Source organism: Hyperolius riggenbachi, chromosome 4 (assembly GCF_040937935.1).
Source record: "Hyperolius riggenbachi isolate aHypRig1 chromosome 4, aHypRig1.pri, whole genome shotgun sequence".
Taxonomy (NCBI): domain Eukaryota; kingdom Metazoa; phylum Chordata; class Amphibia; order Anura; family Hyperoliidae; genus Hyperolius; species Hyperolius riggenbachi.
Genome location: NC_090649.1, coordinates 233,686,006 through 233,704,246, shown reverse-complemented (window position 1 = coordinate 233,704,246; position 18,241 = coordinate 233,686,006). Strand labels below are relative to the sequence as shown.

At 41.2% G+C, this 18,241-nt stretch overlaps 1 protein-coding gene across 6 annotated transcripts in view; it reads right to left on the bottom strand.

Annotated features, from left to right (window-relative positions):
* The window catches only part of COL19A1 (collagen type XIX alpha 1 chain), a 1,086,226-nt gene that overhangs the window by 773,086 nt on the left and 294,899 nt on the right, over window positions 1–18,241 (bottom strand). For all 6 annotated transcript variants that reach the window (XM_068281448.1, XM_068281450.1, XM_068281452.1 and 3 more), the window contains exon 11: window positions 3,785–3,829. In XM_068281448.1, coding sequence (XP_068137549.1) covers window positions 3,785–3,829 — 45 coding nt within the window. The remainder of the gene's footprint in view (window positions 1–3,784; window positions 3,830–18,241) is intronic.

The following is an 18,241-nucleotide window of genomic DNA, read 5'->3' as shown; positions in this document are numbered from 1 at the left end:
TCCCGACCTCATTGTGGCGCGCAGCGCCCGCGCGCCCACGATCCTCTTCCTTCCCGACGTCACGACGAGACTTCCTGCCTGCATGCAGAGAGCAGGGCTACGGGAAAATGGCCGCCCGAAGCCATGCACTGCAGACTCGAAGTCTGCACAACAGGGCTCCGGGCGGCCATCTTACCGTAGCCCTGCCTGCTGCTCCGTGCTGCCGCTGTGTGAACTGACTTGGCGTCTTTTAGACGCCTGAAGTCAGTTCACTCCAGGGGGTGCTTTGGGGGTGCTTGGACAATTCTAGAGGGTGCTCGAGCACCCCCTTGCACCCCCCTGGCGCCGCCCCTGTGGGTGTCTCAAGGTGTGATTAGAGGGGGGAAATAGATGCAAGCAATGCACTAGCGAGGTGATCAGGGCTGGGGTCTGAGGGCGTTCTGAGGTGTGGGCGGGTGATTGGGTGCCCGCAAGGGGCAGATTAGGATCTAATCTGATGGGTAACAGTGACAGGTGGTGATAGGGGGTGATTGATGGGTAATTAGTGGGTGTTTAGAAGAGATGTAAACACTGCACTTGGGAGGTGATCTGATGTCGGATCTGCGGGCAATCTATTGGTGTGGGTGGGTGATCAGATTGCCCGCAAGGGGCAGGTTAGGGGCTGATTGATGGGTGGCAGTGACAGGGGGTGTTTGATGGGTGGCAGTGACAGGGGGTGATTGATGGGTGATTGACAGGTAATCAGTGGGTTATTACAGGGAATAACAGATGTAAATATTGCACTGGCGAATTGATAAGGGGGGGTCTGAGGGCAATCTGAGCGTGTGGGCGGGTGATTGGGTGCCCGCAAGGGGCAGATTAGGGTCTAATCTGATGGGTAACAGTGACAGGTGGTGATAGGGGGTGATTGATAGGTGATTGATGGGTAATTAGTGGGTGTTTAGAGGAGAGAATAGATGTAAACAATGGATTTGGGAGGTGATCTGATGTCGGATCTGTGGGCGATCTATTGGTGTGGGTGGGTGATCAGATTGCCCGCAAGGGGCAGGTTAGGGGCTGATTGATGGGTGGCAGTGACAGGGGGTGATTGATGGATGGCAGTGACAGGGGGTGATTGACAGGTGATCAGTGGGTTATTACAAGGAAGAACGGATGTAAATAATGCACTGGCGAATCGATAAGGGGGGGTTTGAGGGCAATCTGAGCGTGTGGGCGGGTGATTGGGTGCCGGCAAGGGTCTAATCTGATGGGTAACAGTGACAGGTGGTGATAGGGGGTGATTGATGGGTGATTGATGGGTAATTAGTGGGTGTTTAGAGGAGAGAATAGATGTAAACGATGGATTTGGGAGGTGATCTGATGTCGGATCTGCGGGCGATCTATTGGTGTGGGTGGGTGATTAGATTGCCCGCAAGGGGCAGGTTAGGGGCTGATTGATGGGTGGCAGTGACAGGGGGTGATTGACGGGTGATTGACGGGTGATTGACAGGTGATTGACAGGTGATCAGGGGGGATAGATGCATACAGTACACAGGGGGGGGAGGGTCTGGGGGGGTCTAGGGAGAATCTGAGGGGTAGGGGGGTGATCAGGAGGGAGCAGGGGGCAGTTTAGGGACTAAAAAAAAAAATAGCGTTGACAGATAGTGACAGGGAGTGATTGATGGGTGATTAGGGGGGTGATTGTGTGCAAACGGTGGTCTGGGGGGTGGGCAGGGGGGGGTCTGAGGGGTACTGTGGGCGATCAGGGGGCAGGGGGGGGGCAGATCAGTGTGTTTGGGTGCAGACTAGGGTGGCTGCAGCCTGCCCTGGTGGTCCCTCGGACACTGGGACCACCAGGGCAGGAGGCAGCCTCTATAATACACTTTGTAAACATTACAAAGCGTATTATACGCTTCCTATCCGGCGATCGTCGGGTTAACAACCCACCGGCGCTTCCGATTGGCCGGCGGGTTGACGTCGCGGGTGGGTGGAGCCTATTGCCGGCGGATGCGCGCGCATCCCAGCGCGCGATCCCCGGCCAAAGAGTGCCCCAGGACCTGACGCCATTCTGCGTTACGTGGTCCTGGGGCTGCCACTTTGCCGCCGCCAATATGAAGTAGGCGGTCGGCAAGTGGTTAAGGCAGAGGATCTGCACAACCGTCAGGCAAATATTTTTTTACTATGAAAGTCTGCACTGGAAACAATAGTTTCCGGTGCAGACTTTCATAGTAAAAAAATATTCGCCTGACGGTTGTGCATATCCTCTGCCTTAAAGGGGCGCTATGATAAAAAAGATCAATTTTTAAAAAGCCAGTCACACATGCACAAATTATGTATATGTGTCAAATAATAACTATATTTAAATTGCAAATTAAAGAGTGACCAGTGTCAATGTGGCCACTGAAATTGGTGGGGCTGCACCACCTTCAGGATACAGTACGTCATTTGTTCCTATTAACATTGCAGTATGCAAAATTATTTGCCTGGTGCCTGTCAGTGATATCATTTTTTTTCATTATAATACTGTAAGTTATTTTAAAATGTAAAACTTTGCCTGTTACACCTGGCCTCATGCCTGCCTTGGCCACAGGGACAACTATCCTGAACCACCTTAATTTTTACTAGCATTGGAGTTTGCCTGGCGCATAACAGTTTTAATTTAAAAATAAGTAAAAATTCAGAAATTTCATATACAATGCCTGATATTTTAGGGCTCTCATACAGTAGATGCAATTACAATATACTGTTGTACACCAGTTGAAATATCTGAAATTTAACATTTTGATTGCATACAATTAGAGGGCAATCATTGGCAACGTGACATGCTCTGCTCAGCGCTGCATAATATGTTGGCGCTTTATAAATACAATACATCATTAAATAAAATAAAATAAATGCTCAGTTGAAATCTTTAAAATGTTTAAATTTTAGGTCACAAAGAAATTCAAAACACAATAGATACATTTGCAATGACATGCATTTCTGAGTAACCAAGCAGCTCAGGGTGACCCAAACTACTAGGAATGTATAGGGGGATAAAAGAGACCCAAAAGGACAGCCTTATCAATCCCTGCCATGCACTGATGAGGACCAAAAGTCTGAAACAGGCTGTCTACATGTGGGGCTGATATGGCTGTGTAAAATTTAAAGCTATAGGCTCCCTATACACCAGCGGTTCTGGATGCTTGCCTGGCTTAACAAGGGTGAAAAGGGATAATTTGCATATTCAGTAGTAGTGCATTGTAGGTAACCACAAATGTTCACTTATAGCTGAATTATTGCAAATTTCCTTCTGTTTTAAGAAGTCAAATTACACATTTCTGGTCTCTGCTAAAGTGGCTGCAAATAACCATTTTTGAAGGCAGGTAACCATGGCGTCCATTCTAAAGAACTTCATTTGTATATGTATATGTTTATATATTCAGTTTATGTGATTTTTGGCATTTATACATGAAAAAGAAGCCTCTGCATAAAATATGTATTTTTGAGGAACATTTTGCCCTTGATCCCCCTCTGCCATGCCACTGCCCAAGTTTTTGTACACTTTTGTACACCTCTTTTAAATTAATTGTGGCTGCAGAGATGATCTGAAAGTTGTTCATTTTTGTTTGCCTGCCATTAATGTCAGTGGGGCTCATCTGGAATTTCCAGTTCACAAATGTTCACAGTAAAAGTTCACAAACACATTTGTGAACGCAAAATTGCAATGTTCACCCATCCCTACAGACCATCAAAAGGCTAATACTGTGCATTAAGTATGCATTTGGCTGTAAATTTTTATTATGAAGCAACATATTCCAAGCTGTGAAAGATAAAATATTCCTACCTTGGGACCAGCTGGTCCAGGAAGTCCATCAAAACCTTTTTCTCCCTGAAATAAGATGCTAAGGTTACTAAAACTGGGACACTGTCAGCATTCTTTGCTTACAAAACTCTAAGATATTTTAAAGACATACATTTATAGTACTTATTTTCTTCATATGATTCTCATTATTTTATTTCAGATTAAGCCTAATTTAAGAAACCAATTAAAAGTTAAAAGAGAGGTAAAGCTTAAAGTCACACTACAGATTATCCTAATTTGTACGCTGAATGGTGATTTAATCAAGAAGTCAAGAATGTACATTGTAGAACAAAAGGTTTTCACAAAAATACTTCTAAGAGTAGTTATGTTCTATTTTGCTTAAGTGTTTTTTTACAGTGTGAGAGTGTTTTACGTTTACCTCTTTGTGTAAACAAGTATTTGGGGCGAGGTACTCCAATGTTGAAGGCCATGCAGGTTGGTATTGGTTAGGGGGTACAGCTCCTAGATCTGCCTTCGAGGCTACACAAACTGCATAGCTGACTAAAGGGTTAAATAGGCTTAAAAGGGTGATGTTTTTCAATAATAACAGAAATATAATGCATTACTTTAAATCTATTTCACCTTGAAGGGATATTTTATAAACAATTCCCTTGACAAAACTGTTCTTTAAAAAAGAGCATAACCTGCTATTTCCTGGTGATTACTGCCACCATTGCTTGGGGAATGAACCTCTGTATTGATGGCAACAAATTACTTTGAGCATTTTGGATGTGACATGCAGGTAGTGCATGCAGCACGTTTTCTTTATATTAAATACCTGATAAGGATTTTTTTATGCGTTATGCGTTTTTTATAAATTAATACATTGGGCTTGATATAATTCACGTTTTCTTATAAGTTTTCTCCTAGATGATATTATCAATAACATGCCCTTTAAGCTGCCAGCAAGAAAGAGAAAACTCAGAATATTATTTTCATAGTATATCACCTAACTTTTGGTACTTTGTCAATTGCAGAATGCTGAAAATTTATGTTAAAAATTATCTCCTATGAGAAAGCGTAAGAGAAAAAGTAGATTGGATCGAATCCATTGTCACCTAGTTACATGTGTTTTTTTGCCAGAGTTGTCAACACTTTTGATAAAAATATATATTTCTATGCTTATTTATATAAGTGGATTTTTCAATGACCTAGCCCAGGCATGGGCAAACTTGGCCCTCCAGCTGTTAAGGAACTACAAGTCCCACAATGCATTGAAGGAGTCTGACAGCCACAGTCATGAATTATAAAGGCAAATGCATTGTGGGACTTGTAGTTCCGTAACAGCTGGAGGGCCAAGTTTGCCCGTGCCTGACCTAGCCACATATGACCAGCTGGAAAATCTGGTGAACAGGGAAAGAAAGGAGGATTGTAAACTGGGTCAGCAGAGGATGTTCACTAACTAGACACCAAATTTAAAGAGAACCTGAGCCAAGTAAAATTATGTAAAATAAACACATTATGTACCTGCAAATGAATATTACATACTTACCTCACCATTATTTCCTCTCAGAACCTCATCATTTTCTTTTAACAACCCTTCCTTCCAGTTCTGAACATTTTTTGTCAGAACTGAAATAGATCCGACCGTTGTCTGGTTTAAAATACAGCATTAATGCTCACATTTCGGTTTCAAAGACTTAACATTATTCGGGTAGAATTCTAAATTAAGTGGATAAAATTGCTCATGCCTATACGTCATTAATATTCTTTAAAAAAAAATCACCATTAACTAAGACAACGCAGATAGAGTGCAATGCTTACACTAAAATAAATAAAACGTGTTTATAAAAATATGAAATGTAAAAGAGCCTTATTTACACTAGAAAGTCAAGTTAATGACAGCCCATTTTTAGACAACATCACTCATCACACTCTAAGTCTCTGCTAAGATTTAACTTATTGTTTTTACACTTTCAAAGATGTTATCAAACCAAGCAAGAGCATCATACTGTACACAGTACAAGTTTTAAACATTAATATTTGAAATAAAATAATATTATGAAGTCTTCTTGCAACTTTTAAATTAGTACCAACTCACTAAGTTTGTTTTACTTTTCAAAAGCTTTTGTTTATGCTTTGTTAGCCTGTATTACAGAGACATACGGATATGTTTAAAACCAGCTCCGGGAATATGGGCAGAGATTCAAAGACATTTTTTCTTCCACGAGTTCACAAATTCTTCATGAAGCATTCCTTATTTACTGATATGTTAAACAGATTCTGAACTATAAAATATATACATCAATAATGGATCTAAGACACTATTTTGCACATCCATATCCAGAAAATACCAAACATTTCATATGTGTGTAGAAAATTGTAGAGTCCAGAAAAAAACGCATACAATTTTTATTTTACATGCTCGTACTAGATGTATTTCTGCTGGACAATTGTAGATTATAATAAACTCAAAAGGAATATGAAGGTTCAGACAGATTCAAAATAAGTTTTATATGGAAATTGTTGGCTTTGATTTATTAAGATCTAGCAGCAAATGAAAAAAACTTTTTTTGCTGTTTTTTTTAGAAAGTTTAAATTATATAACAGTAACAGTAGATAGTGCTAGCTTCAGTTCTATTCAATGCATAATTCTATTCTGTTGTTAAGTCTTCTACATAACTTTATGGCTATGAATGTTGACGTATACATGAAAAGAATAAAGATTTAAAGCAAACCAAGTAGGAAATCAGTGGGCACAATATTAAAATATAAAAAATATATAAGCAAAACAAAGGATTAAAAGACATATTTGAAAAAATAAGAGAAGAAAGTGTAACGTTTTTGGTAGGTAGAAAGACTTTATGAACCAGTTTTAAAATTTAGTGATCAATTTTAAACATTTTGGGCCATATGCAATTCACTTTTTCTACTTTGTTTTCTCCTAGGTGATATTTCTAAACCTGTCAATAAAATGCCTTTTAAGCCACCAGAAATCAAGAAAATACTCAAAATAATTATGGCAGTACTTTTACACTTACTTTTTGGTACTTTTTTTTAGTTGAAAAGTGTTGGAAAGTTATTTTAAATCAAAGATGAAAAATGATCTCCTAGGAGAAAACTCTGGTGAAAAAGTGAATTGCATATGGCCCTTTATGTTGATACAGTTCTTCTTGGTCTGAAAACACCATGGGCCATATCCTTTTACAGACGATAAGTAGCTTGATGTGTGCAAGTTACAGTACTTCAACAAAAGTTCATATACCTTTCAAATTTTTGTAAATATTTTATTATCAGTATATCTTTCCATGATACTTAAAGATATGACACTTAAATACAGTGTAAGGTAGTCAGCATGCAGATTGTATAACATTGTATATTTTCTGTCCCATAAAAATAACTCAGCACACACATAAACCACCAGCAACAAAACTGAGTGAAGTGAAGAATGTAAAAATGGTGCCCAAAATGTCAATATCTGGCATGCCCACAATTATTTTTCAGCACTTCCTTAAAGAGGAACTCCAGTGAAAATAATGTAATAAAAAAGTGCTTCATTTTTACAATAATATGCATAAATGATTTAGTCAGTGTTTGCCCATTGTAAAATCTTTCCTCTCCCTGATTTACATTTTGACAGTTATCACATGGGGACATTTTTACTGCTGGCAGGTGATGTCACTGGAAGTAGCTGCTGCTTGCTTTTTTTGGCAGTTGGAAACACTGTAAACAGCTATTTCCCACAATGCAAAGAGAATCACAGACAGGAAACTGCCAGGACCATGGTCCTCACAGTTTCCTGTGGGAGGGGTTTCACCACAATATTAGCCATACAGAGCCTCCTGATGATCTGTTTGTGAAAAGGAATAGATTTCCCAAGTAAAAGGGGGTATCAGCTACTGATTGTGATGAAGTTCAATTCTTGGTCACAGTTTCTCTTTTACTCTCCTCGGCATGGAGTTCACTAGAGCTCTTCTACTACTACATGACAAAGCTGATGGATGTTAGAGACCTTGCGCTCTTTAAAGGATACCAGAGCCTAAATCAATATGAGAAATGGGGGGAGCAGGCATGTATGGTGAGCTATCCCGATGCCCACAACTCCCCCCTTCTCCATTTTGCCATTCCATTGCCTGTAAATGCTCTCCAGCACCCTCTTCCAGGTCACCAAAAATGGTCATTACTGCGCCTGCACTGGCCTGACTGTGCATCATGATGTCATGCACATGAGCAGAGCGTTCCTGCCCGCGGTCGCGCACTGTAGAACGCATGCAGCCAGGCCAGCACAGGCGCAGTGGTGCTCGACTCCGGTGACCCAATCAGGGTGGCAGCGGTGAGCATCAGGAGAGCTCACCATACATGCCTGCTCCCCCTGTTTCTCATATTGATTTAGACTCTGATATCCTTTAACATTCCATTTGAACATGTCCCATTGATATTGATACTCAATAAAGTTTAGGTCTGGATAAATGCTTGACCAGTCCAGCACCTTTACCCTCAGTTTCTTTAGCAAGGCAGTGGTCATCTTGAAAGTGTGTTTGGGGTTGTTATGTGGTGACATACTGTCCTGTGGCCCAGGTTCTGAAGGGAGAGGATCATGCTCTGCTTCAATATGTTAAAGTACATGTTGGCATTTATGGTTCCCTCAATGAATTGTAGCTCCTCAGTGCTGGCAGCACTCATGCAGCCCCAAACCATGACACTTACACCACCTTGCTTCACTGTAGGTAAAACACACCTGTCTTTGTACTCCTCACCTTATTGGTGCCACAAATGCTTGTCACCATCTGAACCAAATACATTTATTTTGGTCTCATCAGATCACAGGACATGGTTCAAGTAACCCATGTCCATAATCTGCCTGGCTTTAGCAAACTGTAGGCTTTCTTGTGCATCATCTTGCGCATCTTCTTGGATGAGAGCTGTGCAGAACAATTTGATGCAGTGTATGGCGTATGGCCTGAGCACTGACAGGCTGACCCCACACCCCTTCAACCTCTGCAGCAATGCTGCCAGCACACATACGTCTATTTGCAAAAGACAACCTCTGGATATGACAATGAATATGTGCAATCAATCGGCTATGCATCATTTCCTTTAAAAAAAAGCAGGTTTATCATAGGCAGTAAGTAAACACTACAGATTGCAGATATTTGATTACTTTAATTAAAAAATGGTGGTTTAAGATATTTGTTGTTTATAAGCTGTAATGTTATATAACAGACTGAACATGGTCTATCTTTGAAATGTCTTAAATGTTAAAATGTAATCACTTCATGACTTCAATAATGATAGCTTACAGGACAAAATGTCATTACAATTAGGCTTACTTTATAATTCATTTTCTTTTTTATTGAAAACATCATTTTCAACTTATGTATACCCTTTTAAAGCATATAACCTTTGGCAGAAAGCTTTTCATGCATCATGGTTTGCAAAATATATACTTAAGGCAATTAAAGGGAACCTGAAGTGAAAGGAATACAGAGACAGACATCTTCTGTGCTGATGCTCTGCCTCTAATACTGTAAGTCACTGACCCAGAATGCGCATGCAGATCAAATGTTTTGACTCTGATCTGACTCCACTGGCTGCATGCTTGTTGCTGGTGTGTGACTAAAAAACATGGCCCCTTATTCAATTCACCTTTTCTCCCACATTTTTCTCCTAGGAGATAATATTTCCTCTTCTGTTTAAAATAACTTTTCAGAACGCTGTTACAAATAAGTAGGTGAATGTGAGAAAACACGGAAAAGCCGCCACGGGTACTCAGAGCAAGGCGGCTGATTCCGCGTCCAACGCGGCAGGTTGCGCGCGTGGGTCTGCATCCACTGGCATGACGGAGCGCGATGAAACTGCCGCATGCCTTAGGAACAAGGCGTCAGATTCCGCGTCAGACGCGGATGTTTGCACGCATAGGCATATTTCTGACAGTACTGCTGAACGCAGAGGAACCGCCGCATGCTTGGACAGCGGTGCGGCTGGTTCCGCATCCAACACAGCAGAAACATTACAACACATGTCTGGTGTGGCTGGGACTGATAGTGCACACAGGTTCAGGAGGACGCGCGCGCGCGCGTGGAGAGGCAGAGCCTTTATGACACTCAGAAGGGTGTCAGCTGACCAAGCCGGTCAGCTGACAATTCCAGCAGTTTTCATTGGTCCAGCACTTAGGGGTGGCGCTGGAGAGCGCTGGGCTATATATACTGGGTGCTGGTCATTTCTCTGGTGTCTGGCGTTGCGATCACTACGTGTTAGCACTCAGACCTTCTGTCAGTATCTGTGTTATTATCTGTGTTATTATCTGTCTTATTATCTAGACCAGTTTCCAAGGTGTTGATGACCAAGGAGCTCACACCTTAGTCTAGGAATCCTGTTATTATCTGTGTTATTATCTGAGTTATTATCGAGACCAGTTCCTAGGTGTTGATGATCAAGGACCTCACACCTCAGTCTAGGGAAAACTATATCTGCTAGCTCTCAGACCTTAGCTAGATCCGACAGTGTGCCAGAACCGGCTGGAGCTGGGAATCCACACTGAGTCAAATTCTTGATAGCTTAAAGTACTAATTGCTTTGTTTATCTGTTATGACCTTCTGCTTTCCTGACCACTCTTCTGATCTCTGATTAGGTACTTCGCTATATCTGATACTCTGTTGCCAAACTCTGCTAGTCTTAGGATTCCGCATCTGTCTCTTGTCTCTGTACTTTATCTGCCTGTGTGTTGTCGACCTGGCCTGCCCGACCTCGAGAACTATCTCCCCAGCTAGAGATAGTTCACAGTCTGTTTGTGACATCCCTCCATTGGTGTCACTCACACGCTGGTCCTTCCCACTCTCAGCCTGACTCCGCCCCTTGGGGAGCTTCAGGCCTTTGGAAGGAACCTGTCTCTGAGCAGTATCTCGTACTGCCTTAGCACCCTCTATAGGGTGCTCTCCTCAAAGTATTACTGTTGCACCAAACACTCATATTACTCAGGTGTCCAGAGGTTAGAGATATATCTGATTATCAGTGATACTGCAGATCATCAATAATCGGGTATATATATCTGTATTTTCGGTGATACTGCAGATCACCAGTAATCAGATTCTCTCTGTGTTACACCGATCGTTACAGTGAAAAAGTACTGTCAAAATTATGTTGAGTATCTTGTTGCCTGCGGGTGTGTTAAAAGGCATTTTATTGATAAGGTGTGAAAATATGCAATGTCTCCTTACATCAGCCCTTCGATACTTTTTCCTTATTCGCACCTGACTTTGATTTTATTCTGGCTCCCTTGTCTCTCTCTCTCATCTTCCCCACAATCACTTTTGCCCTATTCCAATATGACACCTCCAGTGTCAATAACCCCCATGTCACCACAATAAGATGCTTCCACCCACAGTCCTTTCCATTTCTCACTACATTTAAACTAAGCATCTGTGCAAGTCCAGTGCTGAGGCGCTGGGTTAATCATGGATTATACAAAGTATGCGTCGTATTGCACTACATTTCACTGATACCAGATTTTCATAACTTTATAGTTCTATATACTTCTAACTTCCAGTCTATAAACAATACCGTGGGTAGAGATTATGAGCTAGACATCTCAAGATTATGGCCTTAATTCACTAAGATCATGTTGGTGATAATAAGGCAAAACAAAAAACTTACCACCACACATCAATCGGTATTTTCTGTGTTAATTCACTAAAGAAGCTTGACTTATTAAAGAGACTCTGTAACGACAAAAAGATCCCCTGGGGGGTACTCACCTCGGGTGGGGGAAGCCTCAGGATCCTAATGAGGCTTCCCACGCCGTCCTCTGTCCCACGGAGGTCTCGCTGCAGCCCTCCGAACAGCCGGCGACTGTGCCGACTGTTCAATTCAATATTTACATTTGCAGGCTCCAGCGGGGGCGCTGTGGCTGCTTTCGCTCCGAAGGAGGCGGAAATACCCGATCTCAGTCGGGTCCGCTCTACTGCGCAGGCGCCGGAGACTTGCGCCTGCGCAGTAGAGCGGACCCGACTGAGATCGGGTATTTCCGCCTCCTTCAGAGCGAAAGCAGCCAGAGCGCCTGCGCAGGAGCCTGCAAAGGTAAATATTACGTCACCGCTGTACGGAGGGCTACAGCGAGACCCCCGAGGGACGGCAGACGGCGTGGGAAGCCTCATTAGGATCCTGAGGCTTCCCTCATCCGAGGTGAGTACCCCCCAGGGGACGTTTTAACGTTACAGATTCTCTTTAAGGTGTAAAGATAAGTTTTCACAGTGAAAGTGTTATCTTTTCATTTCAGTCCTTAAGTTACCTCCACTGTAGTTATTTTCACATGCAGTTAATTAACAGCCGGTCTTTAACTTCAGAATTCTGTAGTTATTTTAAGGATTGAATAGTTAACTTTAGAAATTTCTCCTTAACTTAAAGACAGAAGAGTTAACTTTAGGTTCGCCTGAGGTAAATTGTTTAGTGAATACTGCATGCCTTATCATCATGGTGATAACACTAGAAACAGCTCAGAAACATTATTAAGAACAGGAGATAAGTTTAGTGAATTGAGGCCTATTTAAATTATCATAGCATTTATGAAAGGCTTCATTTAATTCCTGTGTACTGTGAAAACCTTTCCCTCCTCATTTCTGATTTTAAAATTTGGCTGTTTTTTTTTATCTTCATTGAGCATACTGGCTAAAAACTCACCTGTTCTATCTGAAACCATGATACGTTGCCCTCTTAATTTCAAAAACTTTGACCATGGGTTTTAAGGAAACGTATCATTCTTGAGAGTTGTTGTTATTGCTATTACATCTGTGGCTGGATAGTGTACTAAGTTAAAGGACAACTGAAATGAGAAGAATATGGAGGCTGCCATATTTTTTTCTTTTTAAACAATACCAGGTGCCTGGCAGCCCTGCTTATCTATTTGGCTACATTAGTGTCTGAATCACACCAGAAACAAGCATGCATCTAATCTTGTCAGATCTGACAATAATGTTAGAAACACCTGATCTGCATATGCTTGTTCAGAGTGTATGGCTAAAAGTAGGAAGATCAGCAACTGGTATTACTTGAAAGGAAATAAATATTGCAGCCTCCATATTCCTCTCACTTCAGTTGTCCTTTAAGGGCACCACCTTTGAGATATGAGACCAGAGTTTGACTGCTGGCTGGAGCCAGCACCTAGCAAGACCTCCTAACACTGCGTGTTTGGCCTTCTCAGCACCTTTAGTGACTGCAGCATTCATGTTAGCATTTCATCTCATTTACATTTTACCTTCTCAAAATAATAGACTGAAACAAATATGCAGATCAGAAAAGTCAGATTAAAGATTATTACCTCACTTGAATATTTATTCCAGATGAGGGATTTATTACAACCAGAGTATTTACAATACACAGTCCTGAGAAAATGAAAGCAAGGTGTTATAGATCAGGACATGATAAAAATTCATCTGGTCCTCAACAGTTTCTTAAAACATTTTCCAAGTGTAAAAAGCACAAAAAGATTCGACCCTGACATTATTTAATATAAATTAGGAGAAGCAGTGTGTGAAGAACTATGTACTGTATATCTCATGTTTCAATAAATTCAGCAACAATAATTTGAAGTAATACATCATTTTCTGAATGAGTATATCAGTCTTTTGAATTTTTGTGTAAGGATTGTATTCAAATCTTACATACAACATTTGCTTCAGTTCATTGAATCACTGTTTGCAGTCATTCATTTATGCACAGCTCTCTAAAAGGGTACCTGAGCTGAAATGTGGCATAATGAGGCACAGTTTATCTCTAGTCAGACTATAGAATAACTATCACTGAAAACTAATTACAGTCATAAAACTCTTGCCTGACAGACAACAGAAGTTTCTGAGTACATGCAATAGATAAAGAAAGGTAGATAGTTCATAGACTGCAGCTTTGAAAGACAGACTGTGGGCCCAATCCAACTGGTAAACTTGCCCATGTTAACCGCTGGTAAAAAAAAGGTGACAAATGATGTGTGATCTAATTGTCATTAGCACCTGTAAGGGTGTTAAAAAATGATATTGGGCAATCTTATTGCTCAACAAGTTTTTTTTATTCCCTATCCTATTTCTCATTTCATGCTGCCATGGGCATTAACTTAGACCTGCTAGAATCAGGCCTAAAGTTCCTAGCGCATGTCTTGCACTGCACCTGGGGGTTTCCTTTACAAAGGAGATCCCCAAAGCTCCCAATCTTTCCCTGCCCTCACATTGCTGAATGCCTTGGAGCTCAGCTGGGCACCCCCAGCCCCACTGCTACTTAACTCACAGCGCCGCCAAACATCTGTCATCCCTTGCAGTGTCTCAGCTAGGTGGATTCCATGTAGCCGAGACACTAATTATCCCACTTGGACAGGTTTGAGAAACACTGCTCTATACCTACTTACCTGAAAGGGGCAGGAGATCTGGAGGTGACATTATTAAAGGGGGCCCCCAGATTCCACTTAAAATCCCCAGAACATTTGCACCTCCACCTCATGGGCACTGGAGGTGGGGAAGAGTCACTTGTCCATTATATGCAAAAGAGGGGTAGGCTTTGTTGCCCCCCCTCTTACAGAGCCTCCCATGTCATGTACCATGTGAGTTGGTATGGCTAGTATGGCGGAGACCCGTGCAGGGTGACGAATCGTTAAAAAGATTAGAGTGGAGGAATCATGTCATTTTTTTTTCATTTAAAAAACATACACCCTCTCCTAAGCTTTAATTGACCCCTTCTAATCCATGCAGGTATAGCCAGGATGGCTGAGTCTTTCTATTATCAGATGTTGCTCCTTTCTTCTGTCTTCTCCTTTAGATTGAAGTGTCCTCAGACGCTGGTCCCCATTGCTTGCTGTTTAACTTACATCAGGCTCTACAGACTTAATTGCTTCCGTGGCTCTGCACCACCCTTTACACTATTATGACCACCTCTGAAACTTCTGTCCTCTTCTCTGTTTTCACTGGAGCCTCTTGGAAGCACCCCCTGGGAAATCTTTGAAGCTCCCATTGGTGCTCTCCAATCATCCACTAGATGGGCCATTAAGAATAATCTAAGCAGTAGACACAAGCCTCCAGAAACACTGTAATACTATGAATACACTGTAAAACAGTAAGATTGTAATTTACATTTTCCCCACACATTATCATCATTTATACATCATATGCTCCTCATGACTGTATTGGTGATTCCTGTGTAAAGGATCTTTCTCTATAATTCTGTCATAATAGTTAAATTAAAGTTTATGTTTTAGTACTCAGAACCATAGACAGTAGCTGAAACTTACAGCACACATTGTTTCTTCTGTGAAATGAGTGATTCTATAAACAATGGTCAATAAGCCATCAGTATTTAAAGGTAAATTAAAGAATTGAAAAAAAAATCTAAGCCAGAAGGTATTTATTAGGAGTTACACGGTTTTTGTTCCTATTATTTCTGTTCTGTTTCCATGTAAATCCAGAAGATGCTGGTGTGTATGGCTAATAAGTACAGTGAGAAAAGCAGCCTGCACTACAAAGATGTAGGTATGAGACATAAGTTGTGCTCCCATCCCCATTCTCCCCCAATGTCCCACACAGACTATAACAATGCCTTTGGTCAGAAATATTGCATAGAGAAAGGTGTTCACACTAAATGATTGGGAGTCTATCTAGTAGGGAAACTAAAGTTTTGCTTTAACATCTGCTACAGTTTTTCCATGTATGTTACACTTACAGAATATGAAAAACTACATTTAATATACAATTTTTGGAAATACCAGTAATGCAACCAGCCATGCAGTATAATGCTGTACAGCTGACTGTGCTCACCTTCATGGCATATAGTTTATAGAGAACCATTATCAGAGTTACAATGAACTATAAAACTTTTTCCTTCCCCCAATGCCCTACTAATTTGGAGAGAATAAATTCCATATTTGGATTATAATGATAGCCAATTACTGTGTATAAGAAATGGTCATGCAAGTAGACATTGTTTGAATGGCTCCATAGATTTAAAGAGAAACTCCGACCAAGAATTGAACTTTATCCCAATTAGTAGCTGATACCACCTTTTACATGAGAAAGCTATTCCTTTTCACAAACAGACCATCAGGGGGCGCTGTATGACTGATATTGTGGTGAACCCCCCCCCCCCCCCCCCCCCCACAAGAAACTCTGAGGCCTGAGGTACTCCTGGCAGTTTCTTGTCTGTGAACCTTGTTGCATTGTGGGAAATAGTTGTTTACAGCTGTTTCCAACTTCCAAAAAAGCATGCAGCAGCAACATCACCTGCCAACAGTAAGAATGTCACCATGTAATAAATGTCAGAATGAAAATCAGGGATTTAAAAGATTTTGCAATGGGCAAACACTTGCTAAATCATTTATACATTATTATTGTAAAAATGAAGCACTTTTTTTACTACATTATTTTCACCGGAGTTCCTCTTTAAGGCTTTATCTAAGCTATAAATAATACCATTGGATGCCCATCTTATTCAGTGAAGTCATACAAGAAAAGTGTACTTAGCTATACTCTCTGTTCAGATATGCTGATTAATGGCTCATTTCCACTTGCAACGCAGAGCAGCGCAGATCAACGTAGCACGTGACTTCTTGAGGGCAGCGCTTGCGATCCCATTCCTTATACTGAATGGGATCGTGGGCGCAACTGCTTCAAGATGCAGGCAACCATGCACCGCGATTCAGTGGCGAATCGCAGCGCTTGTAAGGAAACAGCAGACAGTGCATTCTATGCACAGTCTGCTGTCCCTGCGATTGCATTTCCATAAGTGCGGCTAAAAGCATGTTATATGGAAACGAGCCCTGGGCCTTTACTTTCTGTATTTGTACTGGTGGTGTTAACAGCACAATCCATCTGTGATTTGACTTTTTTTATTTCCGAGCCTTCTAGTGTCTGCAAAGGAAAAGACTATGGACCCTATTCAAATCCCAATAAAATGCCTTTAAAGCCTTTAAAGCAGGTCTATTCATTCTCAGCTTGGGCCATCTTGGTGCAGGGTGAAGCTGAAAAACAGCTCTCTCTCTGCTCCTGTACAAACTTTGGGTCCTCACTAATTTCTTACTATTCCCCCTCTAAGTTGTAGCAGCGCGAGAGTGTGCTATTATACTCTTTTTTTTTTTACTAAGTTGTGTGAAGCCCGGCTGAAACTCTGGGAGCCAAAATCAAGCACACATCGCTGATGCCAAAACGATAGCCGCAACACTACATCAAAATCAACTAGTTTGTTTTATGCAAAACACTGAAAAGTATTTTATAAGGAAGATAAAAAAAATGTCTAAAAGGAAAGAACAACTTAAAAGTAAAAGTTAGTTGAATAAGGGCCTCTATGGATAATCCCATCCCACCAGAAACAAACAATATATTAAAAAGTACTCATGTTTTAACCACTAAAAGCCACATAAAAAAGACATCACATTATAGTATATTTAGTAAGTTGAAATCTGCCTTCTGCACCATTAAAGAAACTTTTTACTAAACATAGAATATTTAATGAAATTGCTTATTTTTCACTATATTAATTAAGAAATGATTTAGTCAGTATTTGCCCATCCTAACTCTCCCTTATTTACATTCTGAAATGTATCACAGGTTTATCGTAGGTGGAAACATCTTCACTGCTGGCAGGAGCATCACTGCAGAATGTTTGTTTGCCATGTGTTCTAAAGCTAGCAAAAATAACACCTGGTCTCCCAGAATGCTCTGGAAGGAGAATTCTGCATACTAAACAGCCTAGGCCAAACATTACTGGGAGACGGGGTTACATACCAATATACAGCAACATGTAGATACAGGAAGTGTTTCAGATACTTTAACCAGGATAATAAACATAAAAGTGGGCATCTTGAATCATTTACTACAATGGCCTCAATTCATAAAGGGCTGTACGATAAAAAAATCAAGTAGTTGAAATACCGCATTCGGTATTTTAGACTTTTGTTTGCTAATTAATAAAAATGTTCACAGGTGCGGTAGAAGTTCGTTAATTTACTGAAAAAAATAATGGGCTTCAATTGACAAAAATGACAAAGCTGTTTGGTAACAGCAGAAGAGTGTGGAGTTGTCCCTGTGTTGTTACTTGCTGTGTCGTGCAGTGATGGCATTACAATAGTTAGAGGCATCCCCGACATCCCTTTGGAATGTACGTTTGTTATGCTGCCTCTGCTCCCTCTGAATCTGTTCATTAGTCTTTCTTAACATTTTATTTTATTGCCACAGCTTAGATGAACTCCAAGAAAAATTAAACATGCCATGCTTAGGTGATTTCCCCACTTCCTACTCCACATCTTCAACAAGGATCCTATAGGGTCAAACGTTTGAAGGGCTGCAGGGAAAATCTCTTTTGTCCCACTCTCCTCCGCTGCCTGGGGGTAGAAAAGCTTGTTCTTCCTGAAAAGCTATCACATACTATCAGCATCTGATCAGTGGGACTTGCAGGAGACAGAGGCAGTTTTTTATGGATCTCTGATCCTGTCGGTCATAGGTTATACCTCTCTGCTTCTGTGAGTCATGGCTT